The sequence below is a fragment of the Myodes glareolus genome, chromosome 3 (assembly GCF_982192425.1).
Source record: "Myodes glareolus chromosome 3, mMyoGla1.1, whole genome shotgun sequence".
NCBI lineage: Eukaryota > Metazoa > Chordata > Mammalia > Rodentia > Cricetidae > Myodes > Myodes glareolus.
Window position 1 is genome coordinate 63773292 of NC_142028.1, and position 22663 is coordinate 63795954.

The 22663-nt window shown below is 53.8% G+C and overlaps 1 protein-coding gene across 1 annotated transcript in view; it reads right to left on the reverse strand.

Moving 5' to 3' along the window:
• The window catches only part of Matn1 (matrilin 1), a 147265-nt gene extending 124843 nt beyond the window's left edge, over nucleotides 1-22422 (reverse strand). The window contains exons 1-8 of the mRNA XM_087905000.1: nucleotides 22320-22422; nucleotides 20750-21096; nucleotides 18480-18702; nucleotides 17193-17318; nucleotides 16330-16746; nucleotides 15356-15508; nucleotides 14504-14614; nucleotides 13684-13823 (exon numbers count right to left, since the gene is read on the reverse strand). Of these exons, the coding sequence (XP_087761126.1) occupies nucleotides 13684-13823; nucleotides 14504-14614; nucleotides 15356-15508; nucleotides 16330-16746; nucleotides 17193-17318; nucleotides 18480-18702; nucleotides 20750-21096; nucleotides 22320-22422 (1620 nt within the window). The remainder of the gene's footprint in view (nucleotides 1-13683; nucleotides 13824-14503; nucleotides 14615-15355; nucleotides 15509-16329; nucleotides 16747-17192; nucleotides 17319-18479; nucleotides 18703-20749; nucleotides 21097-22319) is intronic.
• Nucleotides 22423-22663: the final 241 nt, after the last annotated feature.

Consider the following 22663-nt stretch of genomic DNA (forward strand, 5'->3'; position numbering starts at 1 on the left):
CTCTGTTCTGTCAAGGCCTCATTTTCCCCATCTGTACCACAAAACCCAGACAGAGCCCACCCGGTATACTTGCCTCCATCACTGAGAAGTCTAAGGCCTGGGGCTCACAGAACAGGGCAGTCCATCCCTGTGCTGTCAACCCAGGGTCAGCACATGTGGGGGTCCAGACTGCATCAGACCCGCTGGCTCCCAGTTCAGGCTCATCGCCCTCCTTCCTTCCACAAGCGCTTCTAGCATCTTCCACACTCAGCCCTAGGACTGCAACAACAAAGCAGAGAGGCAGGTCTTCTGGCCAATATTCTGGAACCAAAAGGCCAGGGTTTCAGAGTGACCGCAGACTGTGAACCCACCAAGGGATTGAAAGTCTCAGGCTGTGACAGAGAGACACAAGGAGAAATGGGTATAGGAGGCTCTCGGAGAGAGCGACACTCTCTCTGGGAAAGATTTCATCAGGACTGAGAAGACACAGTAAGACAGACCTGGCATCTGTCCCTCCTGTTCCAGCTTGCTCCTCTCCCCCTACTCCCACAAGCTTCTGACACTTCCAAGCTGGGAAGCATGCCCTCTGGCCTGTGCCAGGCCAGGGTCTTTCTCAGTTTCTCCTTCGCTTGACCCCGAGCCTAGGGAGAGAATTCGACCTGCAGACAATGGCTGTGTGGCCACACCCACTTCCCATAGCTTACTGGACCAGAACAGGACACCTGACCCTAGTCCCCACCTGCCGTGTGGACAAAACAGAGATCAGGTTGGACCAGATGGATAGAGTGGGAAAGCAGAGAGCTGGTACAGGGAGGAGAGGCTGTCCCCCTCCCAAACTCTGCTGCTCCCTTTACTGTCTCCTCCCCAGCTCAGCTTTTGGCTTTGGCAAGACTACACTGGCGGATTCCTACCACGACAGAAACAACAGCTCTGCAGGCTACCCATGCTCCTCACCAACTCTATCCTGGCTCCCTTTACCCCCAGGACTCCATGCCCACCATTGTCCTCTCTGGGCATCGTCTGGCCATGGCTGTAAATGCAGAATACACTTTCACTTCCTAGCCACCCAGACCCGAATTATCACACAGAAACCATATTAATTACAACACTGTTTGGCTGATGACTCAGGCGTATTTCTAGCAAGCTCTTACATCTTAAATTAATCCATTTCTATTAGTCTATGTATTGCCACGTGGTCATGGTGTTGCCTCATTTTCTGCATGTCTTGTTTCCTGGGCATCTGGTTGGCATCTGCTTGAATCTGCCTGTTTTGTCTATTTATCTCTGTTCAGATTTCCCACCTGGCTTTACTCTGCTAAGCCATTGGCCAAAACAGCTTTATTCATCAACCAATAAAATCAATACACATACAGAAGGACCTCCCACATCACATGGCTGTGAAGGAAGGTAGAGAGTTAAGAAGACAAGATTGCAGCCGGCACGTTAGGAAGGTACAAAGATGGGACAGCATGGAACAACCAGGCTTGGGGACTGTGGGGACAGTGGGCATCAGCTCAATTTGAGATGTTTCCTTGAGACATGCACTGGACTATGAGGGGGTGCTTGGAGCTGACTCATTAGGTCACATGACCAATGGAATCTCCAGCACTAGGGGACCCTGATAAAAAGAGGAGAAAACGGAAGCCTCGTGTCCTTGCAGGTGCCTAGCTGGGTGCCCTGCTCTCTGCATCCTCCTACAAGCCCCACAACCCAGAGGCAGGATCTACAGGAAGATATCCTGCCTGTTTGGAATTCCAAGGCCTCTTGCTTCTAGCACTGGGAGCCCCATCTCACTTGCAACCTTAAGCCATGAGCAGGCCTAGGGCAATGTGTAGAGCTGTTGCCCTGGGAACCTCAGATCTGTACCTAGACACGCAGAGATGGTCATACTTCATCCTTTTCTTCTAATGAATCAGGGTGGCTTTGTCAGAGCGGAACAGCATGGAGGGAGAAGAATATACAGATATCCAAGCTCTGACAACCTGACCTCTGACTCTGTGGGATCATTGGTCCCTCTGGTCCTCCACCGCCCAGCGGAAGGTTACCCTGGTACCAGCTGCTGCTCTCAGAGCCGTGGGTGTCTGTTCCCAGCACAGACAATAGAGGTCTCTTTGCTCTTTTTTTTTCTTTTCTTCTTTTCATTTTCTGTCTCTTTTCCCCGGTCTTACCTTGATGCCTGTAATCTGGGAGATCAGAGGGGTAGGCCTCGGAATGATGGCACCACCCTCCTTTAATCAGGACCAATTCCTCTGTCCCAGAGTCCAGAGACCAGGCTGGGAGGGACAAAGACAAGAAAATACTGACCATAATTACCTCTTCTCTGCTCTGCGGAAAAGGGAATGTGAGACCCAGGTACATTCTTCCCCAGGAGCTGTAGTAGGTGAGAGCCTGGGGGCAGCTCACCAGGAGTCTCCATAGGAATGGGTGCCAAACCAAGAGCCAGGGAGAGCTTGAGAAAGAACTCGGGTTCCCTAGATGGGCTGGAGCCAGCCTGGATCCTCTAGTAGAGCCAATATACTCTAGGCCTTGAAGGGAAGGAAGGAGGGAAAAGAAGGAAGGGGTGAGGGAGGGAGAAGGAGAGAAAGAAGTAGGAAGAAAAGAAAAGGGAATGAGGGACAGAAGGGAGGGAGAAGAGAAGGGAAGAGAGGAGGCGGGAAGAAGGAAGAGGAGGGTCTCCCCAGTGAGAAGGTAGGCAGAGGAGTCCTTCTCTGTGGAATGAAGAGGATTGGCTAAACTCTGGCCACACAGACACCATCCCTAGCAGTAGGATGGTTAAAACCCCTGGGAGACAGCCCTGTCCCCTCCTCCAGGACCCAGTCACCCAACCCTGAGTGACAGAGAGGTGGAACAGAACTCGGGCTTACAACCCTAGGGCCGCACCTCAGTGCTTCATAGCTCCCAGCATCCTACAGTAAACACAGGAGAGCAAGCACAGGCTGGAGAGAGCGGGAAGGGTGGCTGTTGTGTGATTGGTTGTCAGGGGTTTTCCCTATTTCTGTTCAGGGATGGAGATGAAACTTGGGGTCTCACAGATGCTAAGCACATTCTGTACCCCCAAGCTTCACCCTCAGCCTTGACCTTGTGCTTTTTACCAGTCTAGGCCGGAGTCACGTTTGGAGCCTGGTCTTTTAGCCTGTCCACAAGCTGGAGAAAAGATGGAAGCATTGACTCAAGAAACCCACTCACCGGGTGTGGAGGAGACAAACAATTGTTGTCTGTGTCGGTAGACGCATGCATGGAGGATGGATGCATGAATGGATGGTGTGTGCAAATATGCATGGATGATGGATACATGATTGGATTGTGCAAGCATGCATGGAGGATGTATGCGTGAATAGATGAATATGTGTGTGGATGACGGATGTGTGGTTGGATGGATGCGTGCATGCGTGTGTGGATGGATGGACAATTGAACGAATGCAGGAAGAAATAATGAGAACAGGAAAGGATGGATAGAGTGAATAAGGGATTGTTTCAATTACTGGATAGGTGGCATCTGAGTGAATGAGGCTAAGTCCCACAGCTCCTCGGAGGCGGAGCTGGCACTATATCAGTCTGGCTGTGTGGTCCCCACTGCCAGCTCTGCCTTAGGCTAATGTCATGGCCTGGACTCCCAGAAGACTAGGCTTCCTCACCAAACCCTACCCCCTAAGCTGACAAAACTCAGGCCTACAGTCAGAACCCTGCTGTATTTGTCATGGTATATTTTCCTCTTGATCAATCAGTGGTTCCCAAGGTAGTTGGCTTGCTTGGCTACCTGCCACTAGAAGGCTGGAGAGGTACCACACACATTGGTGGTCTGCTACACTCTAGGCAGGACAGCAAAGACAATGATCAAAGAAGGATTTCCCAAACCTGAGCCCCAGGTGGACCCTCCCAGACATAACTGGGTTTGGAGACATCTGGTCTACAGTCATCAGGAGTTAGCCCAGCCAAGAGCAGAGGGGAGGTCACAAGGAGCACCAGATGGCCATCTAAGACACATACACATCATCACCCACCCACTGAGCAGCCCTGTCAGTGACCAGAGAGTGAGGACCTATTCATGTCTACTCAGGAGAAAAGTGACCAGGTCATCCAGGCCCAGCCAGTCACCCATCTCTCAAAGTCACTGACTTCTCAGGGACAGACACAGGGGCCCTTTGCATGCCCATGGCCATGGCAGGACCAGCCTTAAGCTCCAGACCCAGACAATAGCTCACAGCCTCCATGTTTAGTTATAGCCACCAGAGGACAGGTTAGAGTTCTGTAACCTCTTTATGCTCCAGGCCCCAGGATGCCAAGGTTGGTACAGTCACGGCACAACCAGAGTAAACAGAGGCAGCTCTTGATTGCAACAAAGAGGGAAACTCACAGGCCTTTGAGCTTTGAAGGATCCCAGAGAACCTGGAAAATCTTGTTCTTTGGAGGCCTGAGGGGGAGGAGATTCAGGCAATCTAGGAGTTTGGGGAGGTTGCCCCATGAGCCCTACTTGTCACCAGGTGCTGTGGCATGGCATGCACACGTATGTTGTCACGTTGACCCTCACTACATAATCCCGCTTTTCAGATGGGAAAACTGAGTGTCTGAGGGACATGGTGCACCCATCACCAGCTGTTTGGTGGCAAGGCCCAGGTTCTACTCAGGCCTGTCCAGCTCTTGATGGTCCTTGTGCCTTAGAAACCACAGACAGGAAATGGGCAGCAGCTACTAGCCTTATCAGGTAGAACACTAGGAATGGGGCAGGACGGAGGATGGAGAAACTGAAGCTCAAGCCATGGCATTGCCCTGCTGAGACATGTGGCCGATCCACCTCCACTAACTCATCTTTGGTGTGAAGAATGCCACTCCCCCCTTGTGGCAATATGAGAGTTCAAATGACACCTATGTGCCTGGCATATCACCACCGAGGGACAGATGAGTCTGGAATAGAGGCTGACCAAGCCAGACTTCCCACCATGACATCTGCCTACTCGGAATCTCCTGGCTCCTGGTTCTTTTGTGCATCTTTCCCCTCCCCCTCTGCCCATCCCTGTCTTTATCCCTTCATTCCTCCTCCCATCCACCCCTCCAGTTAGCCCTCCATCCCTTCCCCATCACTCCCTCCTTCTTTCAATTGCTCCATTCCTCCCCTGTCCTTCAATCTCCCCCTCCTTCTGTCTTCCCTACCATGCCTCCCATCCCTCATTCCTTTCCATCCACTCATCCATCTAGTCTTCCTTGGAAACCCAAAATTGCTCTGTGCCCAGCACTGGGCAGAACCCAGCCGGAAAGATGACTCAGACGCTGACCAAAAGGCTTTTCCAACACAACCAGAGCATCTCCAGGCAGGGGTATGACTGAAGGTCAAGACCTTAACAACTGTCACCTTATCTCTTCCTCTTCTGGTGGAGTCCTAAGAAGGTGCCAGGTGAGAGCCTGGGTAGGCTGGGAAAACAGTCACAGTTGTGGCCATGTCCACCGTCTGAGGAGCGGCCATTAGAAAGGAGAGCGCAAACCCTGGGTAGGCTGAGAGAAGAGCCATGGTTGTGGCTAAGTCCAATAGAGAAAGGCCAGCATGTTGAATGGGGATGCAGACTTTGGGCTTTTCCGAGGACCAGGAAGCTGCCCAGTGTGACTAGATAGTTTCAGACTCTCTCCTTGTCCTAAGGTCCCCCATCATCCTTTCTAAGAGGTGACTTCATTTCCTCTTATGCAGACAGAGTCTATACTTCGAAACAGGCTACTACCCAAAACTTCAGATACTCAAGATTTCTCAGTTTTGCAACCAAGCTCCACATCCTCTTGAACATGGTTCTTTACACAGAAACACTGACGGGGCCCTGGTTATCACATGAGTCAGCATTCTGGCTGCCTCATCTCAGGACCCTCCTGCCCACCCTTCAGCTCACTCCTCACTGCACCAAGACTGAGATCCAGGTTCACGGGGACCTCTGAACCCACCCGTCACTCGAAGTTAATACTCACATGGTAGCCAAGATACCTTTGGCACAGGCCTGTTCCCATCCCTCCTTAACTCACACCCGGCACAGTCCAGGCAACTTGGAATTCTCCAGCACCTCCAGCACAACACAGATCCAGGGACCATGGTGTTGATCTTCCAGACCACCTGCCACGAAGCCACAGTGAGGCTGAACCATCCCCACTCCCTTCCTGCCTCTTCATTTCTGGGCTGCTCCTGGTCCTGCAGCCCCTGGCTCAGGTATCTCTTCTGCCAGGCAGGTGTCTACGTTCCCCACCCCCATCCCGAGCACACTTTACAATTACATATGCACCACACTGGCTTCTCTGTACCTCTAAAGCACCACAAAGCCACCAACCGTAGGTACATTGTTCAGCTCATGCCTGGCACACAGCAAAAAGTTCGATTGCTGTTTAACAATGGCGGAGGATAGAAGATGGAGGACAGATGGATGGATATGATGGAGTAATAATGTATGCAGGGGTGATTGGGGAGAGGGAGAGATGATGCGTATTGAATGGATAGAGGACAGATGGTGGATGGATGGTAGTTGGATGGATGGATGGATGGATGGATGGATGGATGGATGGATGGATGAAAGATGATGGATACTCAGGTCTGGTTCACAGACCCAGAAATTTCCCTACAGCCACACTCACACCACCCACCGACAGATCTTCACAAGAGGACAAGCTCCTCCCGTAAGCCAAAGACGGCCTGCACTCTGCAGAACTGACCCTCTCTTTCTGATTGCTCCTCACAGCCATGTCCCTGTGCAGTGAGTCCTGTGGCCTCCGGCTACTATGTCACCACCTAGTAGGTGACAAGTGGACCCTGCTCCCAGAGTATGAGGTACAGAGAGGACCCTGGTGGGAACTGCTCCTGAATACTCTGCAGAGAATGAGTGTTGAGTCGCTCATCCCTTCCTCAAAGGAAGCTGCGGATGGTCTCACTGGGGCAGGCCAACAAGCACCTGCTGCCACCTTGAGCCAAGCTCCACCTTCACATGCAGCTCCTGCCACATCCACAAGCTGCTGCTGCCATCCCATGTGACAGAGGAGGAAACTGAGTCTCAGAGACGAGGCCAGGACCCCCAGTAATGGGCAGAATCAGGCTGAATTCAAGCATTTGTCTCAGGACACACAGACACCGCCAGCATTCCCTCAAGCTCTCCTGGCCTGCCTCCCCCTCCCCCGCACCCTCTGCACATGTCACTTCCTGTTCCCTTTGAACAGACCAGAAATGGGCTCATTTTCCGATTGACCTCACCCTGAGCAGTAATGTCCATGAAATAAAGCCTTGATGTACTAATTGCATATTGGGTTTTTCTCTGATGCCCATTAAAATAAATACGTGGCTAGTAAAATAGGAAATAGGAACTGTTTGCCCATGCCCAACCCAGGAGTCCCTCTGCTATCCCCAGTGAGCAGCCTGGGAGGCTCTGGAGGAGGGAGGAGGTAGAGAGAGGGAAGAAGAAATTGGGAGGAGTAAGGGAGGGAGAGGAGCTGGGAGGGAAGAGTGGAGATGGGAGGAGGAAGAGGAAGAGGGTAGTGAGGAGGGAGGTGGGACCACATGACAGGTGGGCAGGCCTAGCTTCTCCTGCCCAGCACACCCCAGGGCAGCCAGGTTCCTCTTTCTCTTGAGAGGGTTCCACCTTGGCTACTGCTCCTGGTTTGGACCAGCTGAACACAGGCCACGTGAATTAAGGCCTCATGGGGAAGGGACTAAGAATGACCGTGGTGGTCCCTGATAATGGGGTTCAAGGACCTCAACACTTCCAGTTCCTGGAGATCAGAGCCTCTATTTGCATCAGGGGAAGGGTGGGGAAGGAGAGGAAGCAGCTCTCCTGAGACTCCTGCCTGGAATGAACACAGGAAACCACACGGAGTAATCTAATACTGAAGAGCAAGAAAATCCTCCAGGGTGGCCACCTGCCCCTCTTCCAGCAGTGCCAGGGAAGAAGGAGTCAGGGAGGCCGGAGGAAGGAGGGAGTCTGTGAACAGCAAGACGCCTGTTCTGGTTGTGGCCAAGTGGGACAGGCCCAGGGGCAGAGCCAACAGGGAAACGGCAACAAAACAGGGAAGCTGAGAGGCACGGTTCAAATCTCAGCACCTCTACTTTGTTCCTTTTCCCCTTGAGCCCCACTGACCCTCCTGTGAGAGAGGAACACCCCACACAGAGGGTCTCGGGAACCAATGAGATCGGTGTTTCCTTGAGCAAGGCTCAGCAAGCGGAAAGTATGAACAGTTATTCGTCGGTTTACACTCACTAATTACTATTTATGGAAATGCAGCGTGAGCTGGCTGTTCTGTAACACTGAACGTTATATTTATTTCTGTTGTGTATCTGTCTATGTGTTTCCGTTACATTTATGCTGTGTATGATTGCATCTGGCTATATAAATACAGTATGTATTTTACCATATAGTGTGGGTTATAATCTACTATCGATAGCCGTGTGTTACAAACCACTTCCTGTTACCACTACAGGAAACAAAGTGGGCAGGCTCCTCTGTCTCTCGGTCTCCTCAGGCACAGCCATGTCTCACGCCAGGACTTAGGTCAGTGCTCCTCCATGCCACCTAATGTGGGGTCCCTCAGAAACCTCTGTTTGCCTCAGAGTGAAGGTATCCTGAAGACACAGTCATTGACCCAAAAGAACAAAGGAAGACAGAAGACATGAGGTCCACCCTTGGGGTGCTGCTTCTTGGGCCTCACCTCACCTCAGCATTTGGGAGTAAGCCTTAAGCTTGCAGTGGTGTGGGAAGATCCCAGATACAAAGAGATATAAGATGGGGTACCAGATACCCACATCCCAGGAACCTCTTAGAGCCAGGGAGAGATGGGAAGTCATTGGCTGGATGGAAATCCACAGCCATGATACCTTGAGAAGAAATGGCGCTGTCCCCCAGAAGCCCTAGCAGGAGTAAAGGGTAAGATGCGTTGTTACAGGTAGGTGCCTGCTTCCCTCTGTCAGGACAGAGCTCAACTCAAAGACCACACTTGAAGGTTCCTCCAGCTACTGGACAACAGCCCCATTCCTGAGCTGATGGTGCCACCTGGTGGCCACATCCTCCATAGCAATTCCAGGGCCTGAAATTTTAAGATCTCATTCCTGCGGGCTTCCGGCTGTGCAGTTTGGAGGTTAATGCTTGACCTCTCTGAGCCTGAGGTGGGAGGGACCTCAATGAGAGAGAGCACAGTGCCCACCACACCCTGCAGGCTGTCTTACTCCTGCCTCTGCTTGCGGGTCAAGTTCCACCCCCAGCCTCAAAGTTGTTGCGTAGCCAAGGGTGACCTTGAACTCCAAATCCTCCTGACTCCACCTCCCAAGTACTAGAATGGCACTCACTTGGGATCACAGTTGGATTGTATTCGGTGCTAGAGATGAACCCAGGGCTTTGAGTGCAGCTAGGCAAGCCGTTCACCCAAGCACTCCACCCAAGGTTTCTGTTCTCTGCTGTGTTAATCTCCCGGGCTCTACAACAGATGTGGGACTGGAACCCTGCACTCACCCCTCTCATTGCAAAAGCTATTTCTCCAGGAGAAAACCATGCAATTAAAAAGAGGAGACACACAAAAGAATCCTGCTCAAGGCCCACCACCCTCCCCCTGCCAAATCCTGGGACCAATTGCATTTGTGAGAACAGGACTCTTCCCTGAAACTGGGTGAGCCGCATGCAGGGCCAGGAGATCCCACTGGAGCTGGAGCCCCAGGGGGAAAAAAATTTTAAAAAGTACTGATTACTTTAGCCCTGTGCGTCTATGTGAAATTCAGAAAAGCAAAATTAGAGGGGATGTGTTTCCCTTAGAAAAACCCCGCATCGCTTGGGTTCTGGTTTTCTGAGGTTTGTGTATAGCCTTGGATGAATCAAATCTAGGCTGGATTGGTGAGAGACAAGGAAAAGGTGGTTGCTGTGGGGGAGACCTGTAGCAGACTTGGGGAGATGAGAGAGGAATCAGTGCTGGGGTTTAGAGAAGGAAAACCCCAAGAGGCTAACCCTGCTCTCCCCAGAACCTGAGGTGGAAAGGCAGGTGCTAGAAACACCAAGCAGAATGAATCACACAGGGTCCCCATCCCCACCCAGCAGGGACATCTGTGGCTTCTGCCCTCCAAGTCCTCAGCCTTGGCAAATGGTGACAGTTCCCCTCTTGGTGGAACCACTGACTAGCTCCTCGGTCCTTCCGTGACCATATGCCCCTGACACTTGACTTCTCCCTACTCTGTGGTTGAACGGAGTCCCAGTCCTGACTGACCTGTCAGAGCATGGAGTTCCTGACCACAGTGATAGGTCATGGACAGGTAGAGTGTCCAGTCAGAGTCAGTGAAGCCACAGCCTGTGAACTTGGGGCTTGAAGGATGTGAGCTGCAGAGCTGTTGGCATCTCGGGGAGAGGGCTGCTCGAGCAGAAGGTGGTCAGTCAGAGTGGAGACCAGAGCCAAGAACAAAGAGGAATGGGGCCCAATAACATCGCTGAACATAGGGCCTTCAGGCATGGACCCTTCGGTTACTTTCTTAGCTGAAGTCCTTGTCATCAGCAATTCAGAACCTTGGTCATCTGTCCCAACCGCTGGCGCCTGAGGCCATCTCCTGAGAAACTAGCCAGCTGCTTCCCTCATCTGCATTCCGAACTCTCCTGATGCAGAATTCTTCCTCCTGGAGCCAGCTTGTGCGCGCGCACACACACACACACACACACACACACACAGAGGCATGCATGCACTCATCCACACTCCCATTTGCTGGGTCCATAGCAAGAACTGACTGAGTGGGGGCAGCTGCAGCCTCACCCCAGGGGAAGTTTCTGCCTCGTGCCTCTCCTGCCCTCTGCTCTGCGGTTCCTCCTGGCACTGGGCCTTGTCAATTTCCCTGACCGTATCTTCTCTACCCCGTAGCCTGCTTGGTGGGGTCCTCACCCATGGCCAGCACCCTGGCCTCCAGGCATGGGGCCCTGCTCCTCAAAGAACTGCCTGGCCCAGCTGTGAGCCTACTGACTCCTAGCAGGATAGCAGATGAACCGTGGCCCCCAAGTCTGCTGAATGCGTCCTGTGTGCTGAGGGGTGACGCTCATTGTCGGGAGGTGGGAGTAGCAGGGCAAAGCTAGTTCCTGTGTTGGCATCGGGTAAACCAGGAAAACCGGAAGGGATTTCCTACTGCTGCAATCACCAGGATGAGTCCCACGTGGCCCAGAATGATGACACAAACATTGCCTCCTGGGGTGGAGGGAGACCTGCCAGCAGCTCTCCCTGCAGGTCAAGGTCCAAACCAACCCAAGGGTCTCAATGCCTTCTGCCAACCACATTCCCTGGGATCCAGCAGGGTCAGTTTCAAAGTCCCTGTCCTTCCCTGGAGATGTGTATGGCATGGATGCTCAGTCCCTTCCACCTCCTGCCCCATCTAGTGTTTGCGGGAGGCATAGCAAGTCATACTTGTACAAGAAGTACCTGGAGAAGTCCGCCCCCTCCCCTAAAAGTCTCCAAGACTTCCTTCCCACCACCCTCCAGATTAAGCCCAAAGTTCAAGACCAATTCATGGACCCTTAACAATCTCTCAGGCTTCTTCCCAGCCCCTGGCTACTCCCCAGCCCTGTGGCATTTACTCCAGGCTTCTTCCCAGCCCCTGGCTACTCCCCAGCCCTGTGGCATTTACTCCAGGCCTGCCTTCCCAGTCCAGGACTTCCCACGTGCCTTTCTCTGCCCCCTCAACACATTCTTCCCACCTCCCTTGCCACTCTAAATCCATGCTGAGGCTGGCCCTCTGCCAGGATGCCTTCCCCAGCCCCAGGCTTCACCAGCCACTGGAGTCACGGACCCCTACCACAGCCTGCTCTCCCACTCTCTAGCCCTGACTCAAATCTCCATAGAGTTCTTTCTAATGCTGTGGTCCTCCCCTACACAGTAAGTGCAAACTACCAGAGGCCACGGGGCATTTTCCATTTTATCCCCAGCACCTGGTGTGTACTCTGCCTTCCGCGTGGCTTCGTTAATGTGAAATGAACTCAGGCGTGCATGAGTGAGCCAAGCAATAAAGAATAGGCCATTGAACCTGGCTACTCAGTTCTCCTTCTCCCAAAGTCCTGTACCCTTGCTGACCTCCACCCATCTCCTCGTGTGCCTCATATCCTGGGTCCTCAAAGGGCTTTGCCTGGCCTCCAAGGCTCTCCCACCAAACCCACATGTGCCCAGCAGGTCCTGCCCCATGTGTACCCAGCCCTTGGCTCTCTGGATGCCCTGGTCACAGGTATCTTGTGAGATGGTACAGGGCACCAGTGGACAGTCAAGGATGATAGAGTCTCTTGGAGCCAGGGAACTGGTGGGGAGGGGCATTGATTCATACCCTGGGATCCTAAACCCTCCACCCTCACCTCCCTGTGAGACCGCTCGTGGATGCTCAGAGCCTAGTAGCCACTCTGTGCCAGGCACAGGCAGTACTCGTGGGTGCTTCTCTAGCCATTTGCTTCTGTTTGGGGTCCTTGGAAAGGACCTGGGTCAAATCTCCATTGCACTGAGGAGGGCCCAAGATCCCTATTGGCCCGGGATCACATAACATTGGCAAAGCAAGGCTGTCAGTTTTTGTTTTCAGCTCTGTTCTTTCTCTAGCACCTAGACTAAGGCCCGGCCTAAATCCACTGCATTTGTTGCGTGACAGACTGAGAGGGAGTCACTGTCCTAAAAGCCTCCATGCTCACTCTCCCTGCTAGCTGAGCCCTGGAACCTTCGGGGTGGTACTTCCCAAAATGCAGACGAGGTTGTCCCAGAGAAACTGCCTGTTGAGTACTCAGGCCTTGGTGTCTGGAAGCCCTGGGCACAGACATCATGTGAGAGGGCACAAGACTCTGTCAGAGAGTTCCCCCGTGACCTAAGTTCCTGATGAGGAACAGACATGGGGCAAGCCAAATGTTCATGCTGGGGTAGGCTCCTGGCCCATCCCAGAGGCCCAGCTAGCCCAGCCAGTGAGCCAAAGAAGCTCATCAGAGTTGTTGCAGAAAACCTGAGGGGCCAGGCCAACCCAGGCTCAGTGGTCTTCCCCATCACCCCAGGCTCAGCAGACCTCCCCATTACCCCACTCGAATGCTCCCAACCCAGGCTTCCCAGGAGAGACTGGCACCACCTAAAGCCACATTCTTCTCCAGCTGCCTAGGTGAAGCAAAGATTCTGCCTCTCTGAGTCCCTCTCAGGGCCACCCTCTCCCTCCTGCCTGATCTGGAGGCTGTGCACACATTCGATACCTGAGAAATGAATGCCTGAATAAGTAATTCCTAACTGGTATCACTTCCCATCCCTGTGGTACTGCATTCTTCTGCTGTCCTGCGGTCCTGATGCAAGAGCCGGTACCCAGATAGAAACCTCGTCATCACTCAGCCTTCCCCTCCATAAAGTGGGTTCGATGGGTGAGCCTTCTCTGACTGGTCCCTGGGAGAGTGGACTGGTACCATGGGGACGAATGTGAAGAAGAACAGGCAGGACATAGGCCGATCTGGTCGTGGTGTGACCTCTGTCAGCTTCATCAGAACCATGCGGCTGTCCCCACAACTGCCTCATCCCAGCAACCCCAGCACGTGCCCCTCCATCCTCCTTCCTCCTCATCCCCAGCCACCACTTCCAATTCCATCCAGGGTATACAGTGAACCACATTTAATTGTTTCTCCTCAAGGAATAGTAGAATCACTGAGTCAAGAAAGGCTAGAGAATTAACTGGAGAAAAAAAACCCAGAAATATATTAAGCTTTTGATTGGAAAAAAACCGCACACCCAGTCTCTCACGCAACCATTCTCTGCATTTCCACCTGTGCACACGGCCCTGCTCCCGGACACACGTGAGCACGCTTGGGCACGCACACTCTCACAGACATCATCATGCACTCCCAACAGGCACAAGCACGCGTCCTCTGCTGCTCTCAGCCCTAGGACACCAGAGGCTGGGGAGACCTACGGTCCTTCTCCCCAGGCTGCCTTGCTACTGCATCAAAGCCAGACTAACTCCAGCTACAGAGGACCTTCCCAGGACTCTGTGAGTCACGCGTTGGGTGGAAGATGCCAAGGCCATGGGAGCTGTTAGACGATTCTGTTCTCCAGGACAGCCAGCCGCTTGCTCAGAGCTTCCAGTGGACTTGGAGTTAAGGGCAGGAGCATGTGACCAGAGCTGGGAGTGACCTGACCCCACTTCTGGATTCCCCTAGGAGTGACATCCAGGACTTTCTCTCACTCCCTACCCCTCTACCAAAGCCCAGGAGTGCTTAGTCCTGGGGAATCCCTGAGACTGGCGAGCTCTCAGGGCTGGGTCCGCCTCTGAGGTTTGTCATGTCACCAGGTGCCTGAGAAATGAGCCCATGAGCTCCACATTTGGGAAGCGGATCCAGATTCCATCTGTGCCCCATCCCTAGAACTTGGCTTCTGCCTCAGTTTCCCTGCCATATGGGAGCTACTGCGTTTGACAAGGCTCATTACCAGGCAGGTACCAGCCTTGCTAGCCAGACGCCAGGTCTTAGCAGGAGGGGGCTGCCCCAAGCCTATACCTACAGCCAAACCCTCTGTGGCCATGCCCTGGTATCCTGGCCCTCTGTGCTTCTCCCGCCCTCCTCACCCCTGCCCTCCACAGCCTGAGCAAGGATATGCTTCCTGGTTAGGGCCTGCAGCAGATCCTCCACCTTGGTCTCAAATCTCACTATGGACTCACAAGCACACGGGTCTTCCTCTGCAGCAGAGAGAAGAGAGGGAGGGAAGGCCACTGCTGAGCGGTGGGAGGGACAGGGGCTAGTCACTGCTGGGGCTGACACAGGGGAGATTTGGGGAGGAGGGGGAGTGGAATCTGGGAGGACAGAAGTGGATGTCAGACCCACTGGAACTGTAGCTACAGACAGTTGTGAGCTACCATATGGGGGCTGGGAGTCAAAGTTAGGTCCTCCAGAAGGAGCAGCCAGTGAGTGTTCTTAACCACTGAGCCATGTCTCCAGCCCTCTGGCTGTTTTGTTTGATTTCTGAGATGGGCTGGAGGGATAGAACTCAGGTCTTCATGTTTGCAAAGCTAGCACATTACCAACTAAGTTCTCTCCATTACCTAGAAGCCCAGACTTTTACCACAAGGATCAGAGCATGGGCCAAGACATCAGTAGAGCCAGGAAGGCAACAGCGTTCACTCCTGGCTTCAACAATCAACAGTGGTCCCACCCCTCCAGCCTTTGCTTTCCTGGCTACAAAACAGGACCATGATGGGACAAATGACAGAACGTGCAGACCACTGAGGATAGCACTGGTCAAAGACGGGGGGGGGGGGGGGGGGGGAGTCCAGCATGTCTCGGCTGGTACTGAGTTAGTCAGCCCAGTGCTGGTGCTGCCACCACTGTGCCATTTTGCTTTACCCAGGCCACACTCAGACCCAGGGTGGCTCTATTCCCCACAGAGCCCCTCCCTTTGGACAGCCCCTGGGCTCGCTCACCCACACAGATTTTCTTCTGCAACTTCTTGCCGATCTGGTTGATGGTCTTGAAGTCAGCTGTGTAGAAGTAGTGGTCGGCCACCGGCTCAGAGGCGATCTCCCTCAGCTCCTCCTCCACAGCATTGCCCACGCCCACCGCAAACATCTTAAAGCCTGTCAGAGAAACCAAACACAGAAGGCTGGCCTCCTGGACCGCAGACAGAGAGATGGTTGAGCCTGGAGCTGGTGGGGGGGGGAGGTTATGCCTAGACTGCCTGCACAAGACACTTCCTGGTGGCAGCTGCTGGAATTGCAGGCACAGTGTCTGCAACAAGAACAAATAAATCTACCATGTTGGCTGAGGTTCTGCTATGTGTTCAGTGATGTTTATACTGCGAGCATCATCTGACCCTCAAAGCATCTGCCTGATGGTTAGTATTTTCCTTGTTTGGTTAAAATGGTATAACCTGTCTTAAAGAGGGTTTGTTTCCCAACAGTTGGTGTATTCTTGGGAACCGACTTTCTGCTGGGTGTTGTGGGAAATCCTTCAGCCAATAACCTTTAAGATACCAGCGCACTTGGGCGTGGTCCCGTGTACTATAAGCACAGATTAAAAAACATGTGCGACCAGCTTTATCTGCTGGGTTCGGTTCCAGTTCCCAGTGCTTGCAGAGGATTGTGGATGGCTACCCTTACTGCGAGTTTATCCCCAAATAAATAAACCTTTGTTATTCTCCTTTCCAGGTTATTGTTGATATTACTACAGCTGGGAAGGATGAAAGTCTCAGCAACAAAGGGACTATAGAACAAGCCACCCGGTCCTCCAGAGCCTCAGTTTTGTCATGGGTATAAGAGAGAATTGATCTAGCAGACACCTAGAAGTCATCTGGGTTTAAAACATTAATCAGAAGTCACAGAGCAAGCTGCAGTAGAACTGTGCCTATGGGAATCCCTGGCCATCAGTGGGGTCCAGAAGCCAGGCAGGAAACACATACCGAGGTCCTTGGCCTTCCTGGCAGCATCGTTAATATAGTCCTGGCTCCTGCCGTCAGTGAAGACAATGCCCACCTTCTGGGCACCAGGCCTTGCCCCGCTGGACACAGTGAAGGAATTGTCTATGAGATACTTAAGGGCAGCGCCAGTCATGGTGCCCTTCTCCATGTAGGACATGTTCCTCACAGCCGCCTTGATGTCCTTCTTGGTGTGGAAGCGGCCAAGCGGGAACTCCTGACGTATCGAGCTCGAGTACTGCACCAGCCCCACCTGGGCCAGCCTGTCCGACACATCCAGGGTGTCCACAATCTGGTTGATGAACTTCTTCACCAGCTCAAAGTTCTCAGGCCGCACGCTCTTGGACCCATCAATGAGGAAGACCAGGTCGGTGGCTGAGCCACTCCCCCCGCCACTGCAGACTGAAGAGAGCACAGTGACAGGAGGGTGACGCTTGAGGAGACGGTCATCCATTGCCGCCTTCGCCTGGCCGCTCCACTGTGTGCAAGCTCTGGACTCAGGGGTCACCCTCTCTGTATCTCAGGCTTCCCTCCACAACGCCAGAGTTCCTGGCCGCATTTTACAGCATCAGAAACAGCTGAGAAATCACACAGCTCAAAACCGGTGACACCCAGACATCAGCTCAGGATCTGTGCCTTGCCCGACCTCAACACACCGTACCTACTGCGATGGAGGGAGTCAAAAGTTGGAAGGGAACCTCCCACACAGTTAAGAGGCTCTAGAAAGCATCTGCCTACTTTGTAGATCGGTCCAGAAGCAGAGAACACAATGTCTCGGATGGGTGTCCTGGGAAGCAGGACCATCTCCCACCTCCCTCCCTAGGGTTCTCCCAGGTCCATCCACTGACCATTGCAGGTCTTGCCGTCACTGTTCAGGGTGAAGCCCTCATGGCAGGCACAGGTGTAGGAGCCTGGAGAACTGACGCACACCTGCTCACAGTCATGGTCCCCTGTGGCACACAGGTCTGACACCACTGGGAAGACAAGGGGAGGCTCAGATATCACACTCACAAATGCTTGCTCATCTCAGCCGAAATGCTCCTCCCTGTCCATAAAGACCCGACCCCGGCACATTCAAGGAAACTGAGACACACGCAACCCAAACTGGATAGAGCCCAGTTCCCACACTCTCAACTCAGGATGGCAGTGCTTAGCCAGAGCCAGGGTCCCCAAAGAAGGGGATAAAGCCCCGTGCAATGGTAGAGGCCATGGGGGCAGGGCCTCTTGTATGTTTTCTCCACTCCTATAGCTGAGTCTCTACAGCTCATATGACATTAAGCACAGAACACACCAATCCCATGATCAAAAAGTTGTTGCAAGCTGGGAGCTAGTGCTGTGCCTTGGATGACTCACTCAAACCTCACAGTAAGGAACGGGTTCTGAACCCCATTACCTACATGGGGAAGAGTGGGCCCCAGCCTCATCCCTGGTCCAGTTCTGTGCCTTGTGACAGTCACATCCCCAAGAAATCCTCATCTCCCCTCCACAAAGGACTCAAAACCTTCCCAGGCCCCTGGACCCTCCTGTATCATGGAAACCTTTGGTGCTGAGATCTACCTGGTAGGTTGGGTTTGGTCTGGTTTTGTTGTTTTGTTTTTAAAATTCTCCCCTAATGGGTTCAAGGCCACCCTTGGTCCCTGTAAAGTCATCCTATAAAAAGGGTCTTGAACTTCAGGCTGGGGTACTTCCAAAATCTGGAAACACCTCCCCCCATTATTGGTCAAGCCTGGATGTACCTCAACCTATTCTGAGTTCCACTCCTAAGTCATGGAGGCCTTACCCTTGGCCTCACCCTGATACTGATGCTAACAGTCCTTAACACTACCCAGCCTGGCTCTTTGATCTCAGCCTGTCCCCTGTCCCAGTCCCACCCCTTGGACTAGTCCCTCCCAGTGCTCACTCTGCACTGCTGCTGTGCTCTGCCCCCAGACTCGCCCTCCCACGTTTATTCTCTATCTCCACCCTTGCTTCACCCCATCTCCACCATCCCAGGCCGGGCTCTGAGATCAGCTCCATCCAATTTCATGGTGCCCAGAGTTAGTCAACCCGTGTTGACTCTTAACCTTTCTTCAATCCAACCTCTATCCAGGCCACGCCCCCAGGCCTTCTCGGCCCCGCCTCTCCCGGACGCTCACCGCAGAAGGCCTCCTGGAACTTCTTAGACAGCTTCTCAATGACATTGTAGCTCTCCACGTAATCCACGTGCTCGTCCTGAGGCTCGCTGGCAATCTGTCGCAGCGTGGCCTTGTCCACGCGGCCCACGCCGATAGCGAACAGCTCGATGCCGCTGGCCCGCGCGCGCGCAGACACGTCCCTCACGCTGTCCTGGGGTCTCCCATCAGTCACCACGATGACAACCTGCACGCAGAAGCATGTGAGGACCGGTTCCAACAAACCCTCAAGACGAGTCTGAAAGGCACCGGAATTCGCCAAGAGGCACAGAACTGGGGGCAGTCGACATGTGTGTGTGTGTGTGTGTGTGCGTGCACACACACACACACACACACACACACACACACACACACATCAGAAAAGAGATCCCACTAGCCATGGAGGCTACAGACTTTTTCTGACTGTGGGAGATGAGGGCTGAGGTGTCTCCCTTCTGACACCAGTCTCTGGAGTCACCTCCATCAGGCAGAAAGCTCTGGGGCCCTGGCGTCCCACCTCCTGAGAACAAACAGAAACTTTGAAAACACCGCCATGTGTCTTCCTCACACTCAAGCTTTCTGGGGCCTCCAGATGCCGAGAACCACGCCCTGGTGACTGTGGCTTCTGGTCTCCCTGAGGTCCCCGTGGTCAGCGTGGGAGAAAATGCCCAGGCAAGAAACTAACCCCTTACAATTCTGCATAATGACCACCAGAGGGAAGCCGAGTCTCATAAATGAAGATGAGGCACCTCCAGGCTATAGCTGTGTTGCTTAGGGCTCAAAGGAAAATCAACGCCCCCCAAATAAAGAGAACAGACCCACTATAGGAAAATGCCCTTTTGTCCTCCTCCACTGCCCAGGATGACACCTACCCCTCACAGGGAAGAAGAGCCTACCGACTGCTCCCCTCCCCCATACCCTTGCTCCCTGCCTTAAGAAGAGGGGCTCCAAGCCTGGCAGTGTCCTGGTGCCTGACTGTGAAGTAGTTAAGGCAGGTCTGGACCAGAAATGGGGCTCCTTCCCTGCGTCCCTCTTTGCTTACTCGGGGTCTCTGACTCTGTGAAAGGCATGGGGCCAGAGGGAGTGAGATGAGTCACCTGCAGGAGCCCCAAAGGATCAACAGCTATTTCAGAACCATCACTCCGTCCCCTGGGAAGTGATTCTGCACGTTCCTCCCCTCAGGGACCTAGCTGTGACTCTGAGGTGTCACACTCCACCCAACCGCTGTGGTTTCTAACTTCTACCCAACCTTGAGACTTCTAAAGGTCCCACCAGGTGTCCACCCCCAGCAACCCCCCTGGGAGAGTAGTGTCCTCATCATTCCTCTGAGGCCACCAGTCTGCTCTAGGGGACCAGTTAACTCTAGAGATGTGCAGGCTGCAGGTAGCACGGGTCACCTTCTCTCCCCATCAGCATCCCCTGGAGTTACCCCAGCCTCTAAGCATGGCCGTCGGTCCCAGCTCCTGTACCTCATGATAAATCTTTTGAGCAGCAGCTACAAAGTAGACCACCAGCATCTGGTGTCACTTCTCTGGGGACTGGGGATGGCTGGGATTGTGTGTCACAGTCCCTGAACACTCCTGCCGTTGAGAATTTAGACACACTGCTGAAGCTTTCTGTACCGTTTTCCCGGTGTATACAATGGAGCTATCAGCAATGGTCTACAGTGAGCAAGAAAGTGGGCAACAGAGAGTAAGGAAGGGGCTACTCCCTGGATCTGGACAGGGAAATGGTGACTTCTCAAGCCAACAAAAGCCGACATGGGGACAAACTCGGAGGAAGGACAATGTGGGCAGAAAGCCTGTGTGTGCTCAGCACACTCCTGGGGCCCTCTGTGATGGTGACTCCAGGGACTGTCTCACCTTCCCAAGCACAGGCTGACAATTACATGGATGCCATGTAGGGCATGCTGGGTACCAGGCACCTTGTTGAGCCAAGCTGCAAGGGCGATTATCAGTATTACGATTCATGGGTGGGGAAACTGAGAAACAGTGCTTAAAAGTAGTGTATCCGGAGTGGCCGTGTGGCATCGGGGCTGCTGAGACTTTACTGTCCCCACCTGGCCTGCTTTTCTCCACTTCAAAGAAAATCCCAACCCTAGCTCTGCCACTTCCACAGGGTGGTGTTTGTAATGACCTTCCATCCCTGAAAACAGCTGCCCCACAGGAAGACACCAGGAAACACTGAACAGAGAGGCCTGGAGAACTCTATGGCATCAACCCTGAATCCTGCTGCAATTAGCCAATGCTCCGTACCTTACTGATGTCGGGGGATTTGGTACGCCCACCCTCAGCATCACTCAAGGCCTTGGTGATGGCGTATTGCAGAGCCAGGCCAGTCATGGTGCCCGTGGACAGCGGCTGGATGCGGCGTACAGCTTGCAGCAGCGAGGCCTTGGAGCCGTGGGCCCGAAGTGGGAACTCGGGCTTGACAGTGCTAGCATAGTTGATCAAGCCTACTCGAGTGGCATTGGGCCCCACATCCAGTGACTCGATGACCTGAGACAGGAACACCTTCACCTTCTCAAACTCCACGGGTCTCACGCTGCGGGAACTATCAACAACAAACACCAGGTCCGTGGGGCGTGTCCGGCAGAGGTGCCCTGGGAGGTGCAGGGCGGGAGAAAGCAGAGAGAAGGAGAAGATGTTAGAGGAGTAGCCTCGGACTCCAGGGAGGTCAGGGTGGGCCTCAGTGGTCCTGCTAGAACCTCAGCTCAGTGTGTAGTCTCAGGCAGGCGGCTCAGCCCGTGGGGAGAAAGACAGGAGACCCCTCTCATCTTGGGCCACACATTCCCTCTTGAGCCTTCCTTATCTGAGCAGCGGGCTAATCCCGCTTGTTGCAGAATCCTCCGAAAACAAGCAAACATGCATGGAGGCCAGCGGGACTTGCTGGCAGAAGGTTAGGCAGCCTCCTGGGTGGGCACGGGCTATTTAGAGCCACTTCCTTCCCAGAGCAAGGAAGGAGCAGCAATTCCTAGAGGCACCTTGTCATCCTGGCCAAGTGGCCCCAAGACACCCCGAGGAACAGTATCCCTCTAGACCCCAAGGCAGCACCAGTGACCGCGAGTGCCAGTGGTGGAAGGAGGCGGGCCTGGGTTCAGTCCCTGGTTCGGCTGCTCTGTGACCCCGGGGCAGGGGCAGCACTTTTTGAACCTCATTTCCCATCTGTGAAGAGGGAGACGAAGCTGAGGGCCAGATGTCTTGGTTCTGCAACCGAAATGGGCTCTGTGACACACTGCCCTGCCCAGCCCCTGCCTCACAGAAACAAGTCCATTCCCTAAGGACACAAGGGACCAGAAAACGAGAGATGTGCCACCGGTTCTTCATGATTGACAGCCTGCTCCCTGCCAGCTCAGCCTCCAAATGGGTGGACACGGGTCCAGAGACAGAGTTAGCTATATCCCAGCCTCCTAGTGGACCTGACCCCTCGTGGCTCTGGGGCTATTTCACAGGCCAAGCTGAGGCAGGTCCTCCTCTTACAGCCTCAGTTTCCCCATCTGTACTGGAACGGCTGAGCACCTGAGAGCTGCCAGAGCACTGAGATGGAAGCTGAACAGACACCTGGTCTCCAAACTTGCACTAACAGAGCCCTGAGCCCAGCACTGCTCCCAACTCTGGCTGGCTCTTTGGAGGTTCCTGGTTCCCGCGGCCCTGAGGGTCTCCTGCCCCAGCCCTCACTGACACAATTATCCCCACTGTCATTCCTACACTGACACCCCCAAACCCATTATTCCCATTTAGCCTCCATCTGTGTCTGTGTTCAGCTTCTCATACCGTTTGTCAGAGGTCGTGGATCCAGCATCCCCCTTATCCATGGTCCCCTTACCTTGGGGCTGAGGGACAAGGCCATGGCTCCCAGGGACCTGTAGCAGCAGCAGCAGCAGCAGCAGGCCACAGAGAGCAAAGACTGGGCCAGGGGGGACTTTCATGGTTGCGGCAACGGGGACAGCAGTGGCACACCGGAGGGGCCAGAAGGACCCGTCTTATCTACCCACTGGGCAGGGGACAGCACCCCTGCCCCAACCCCCAGGGGCGGGGCCAGGCTGAATGGAGGTGTGTGTCCCTGGAAAGGGAGGGAGGAAGCAGTTGGCCACAAGAGCCCCTTTGCCTGCAGAAGCAACTCAAGCCACAACTGGAATTCAGGAAATCTCAGGTGGGTGGGGAGGCCGC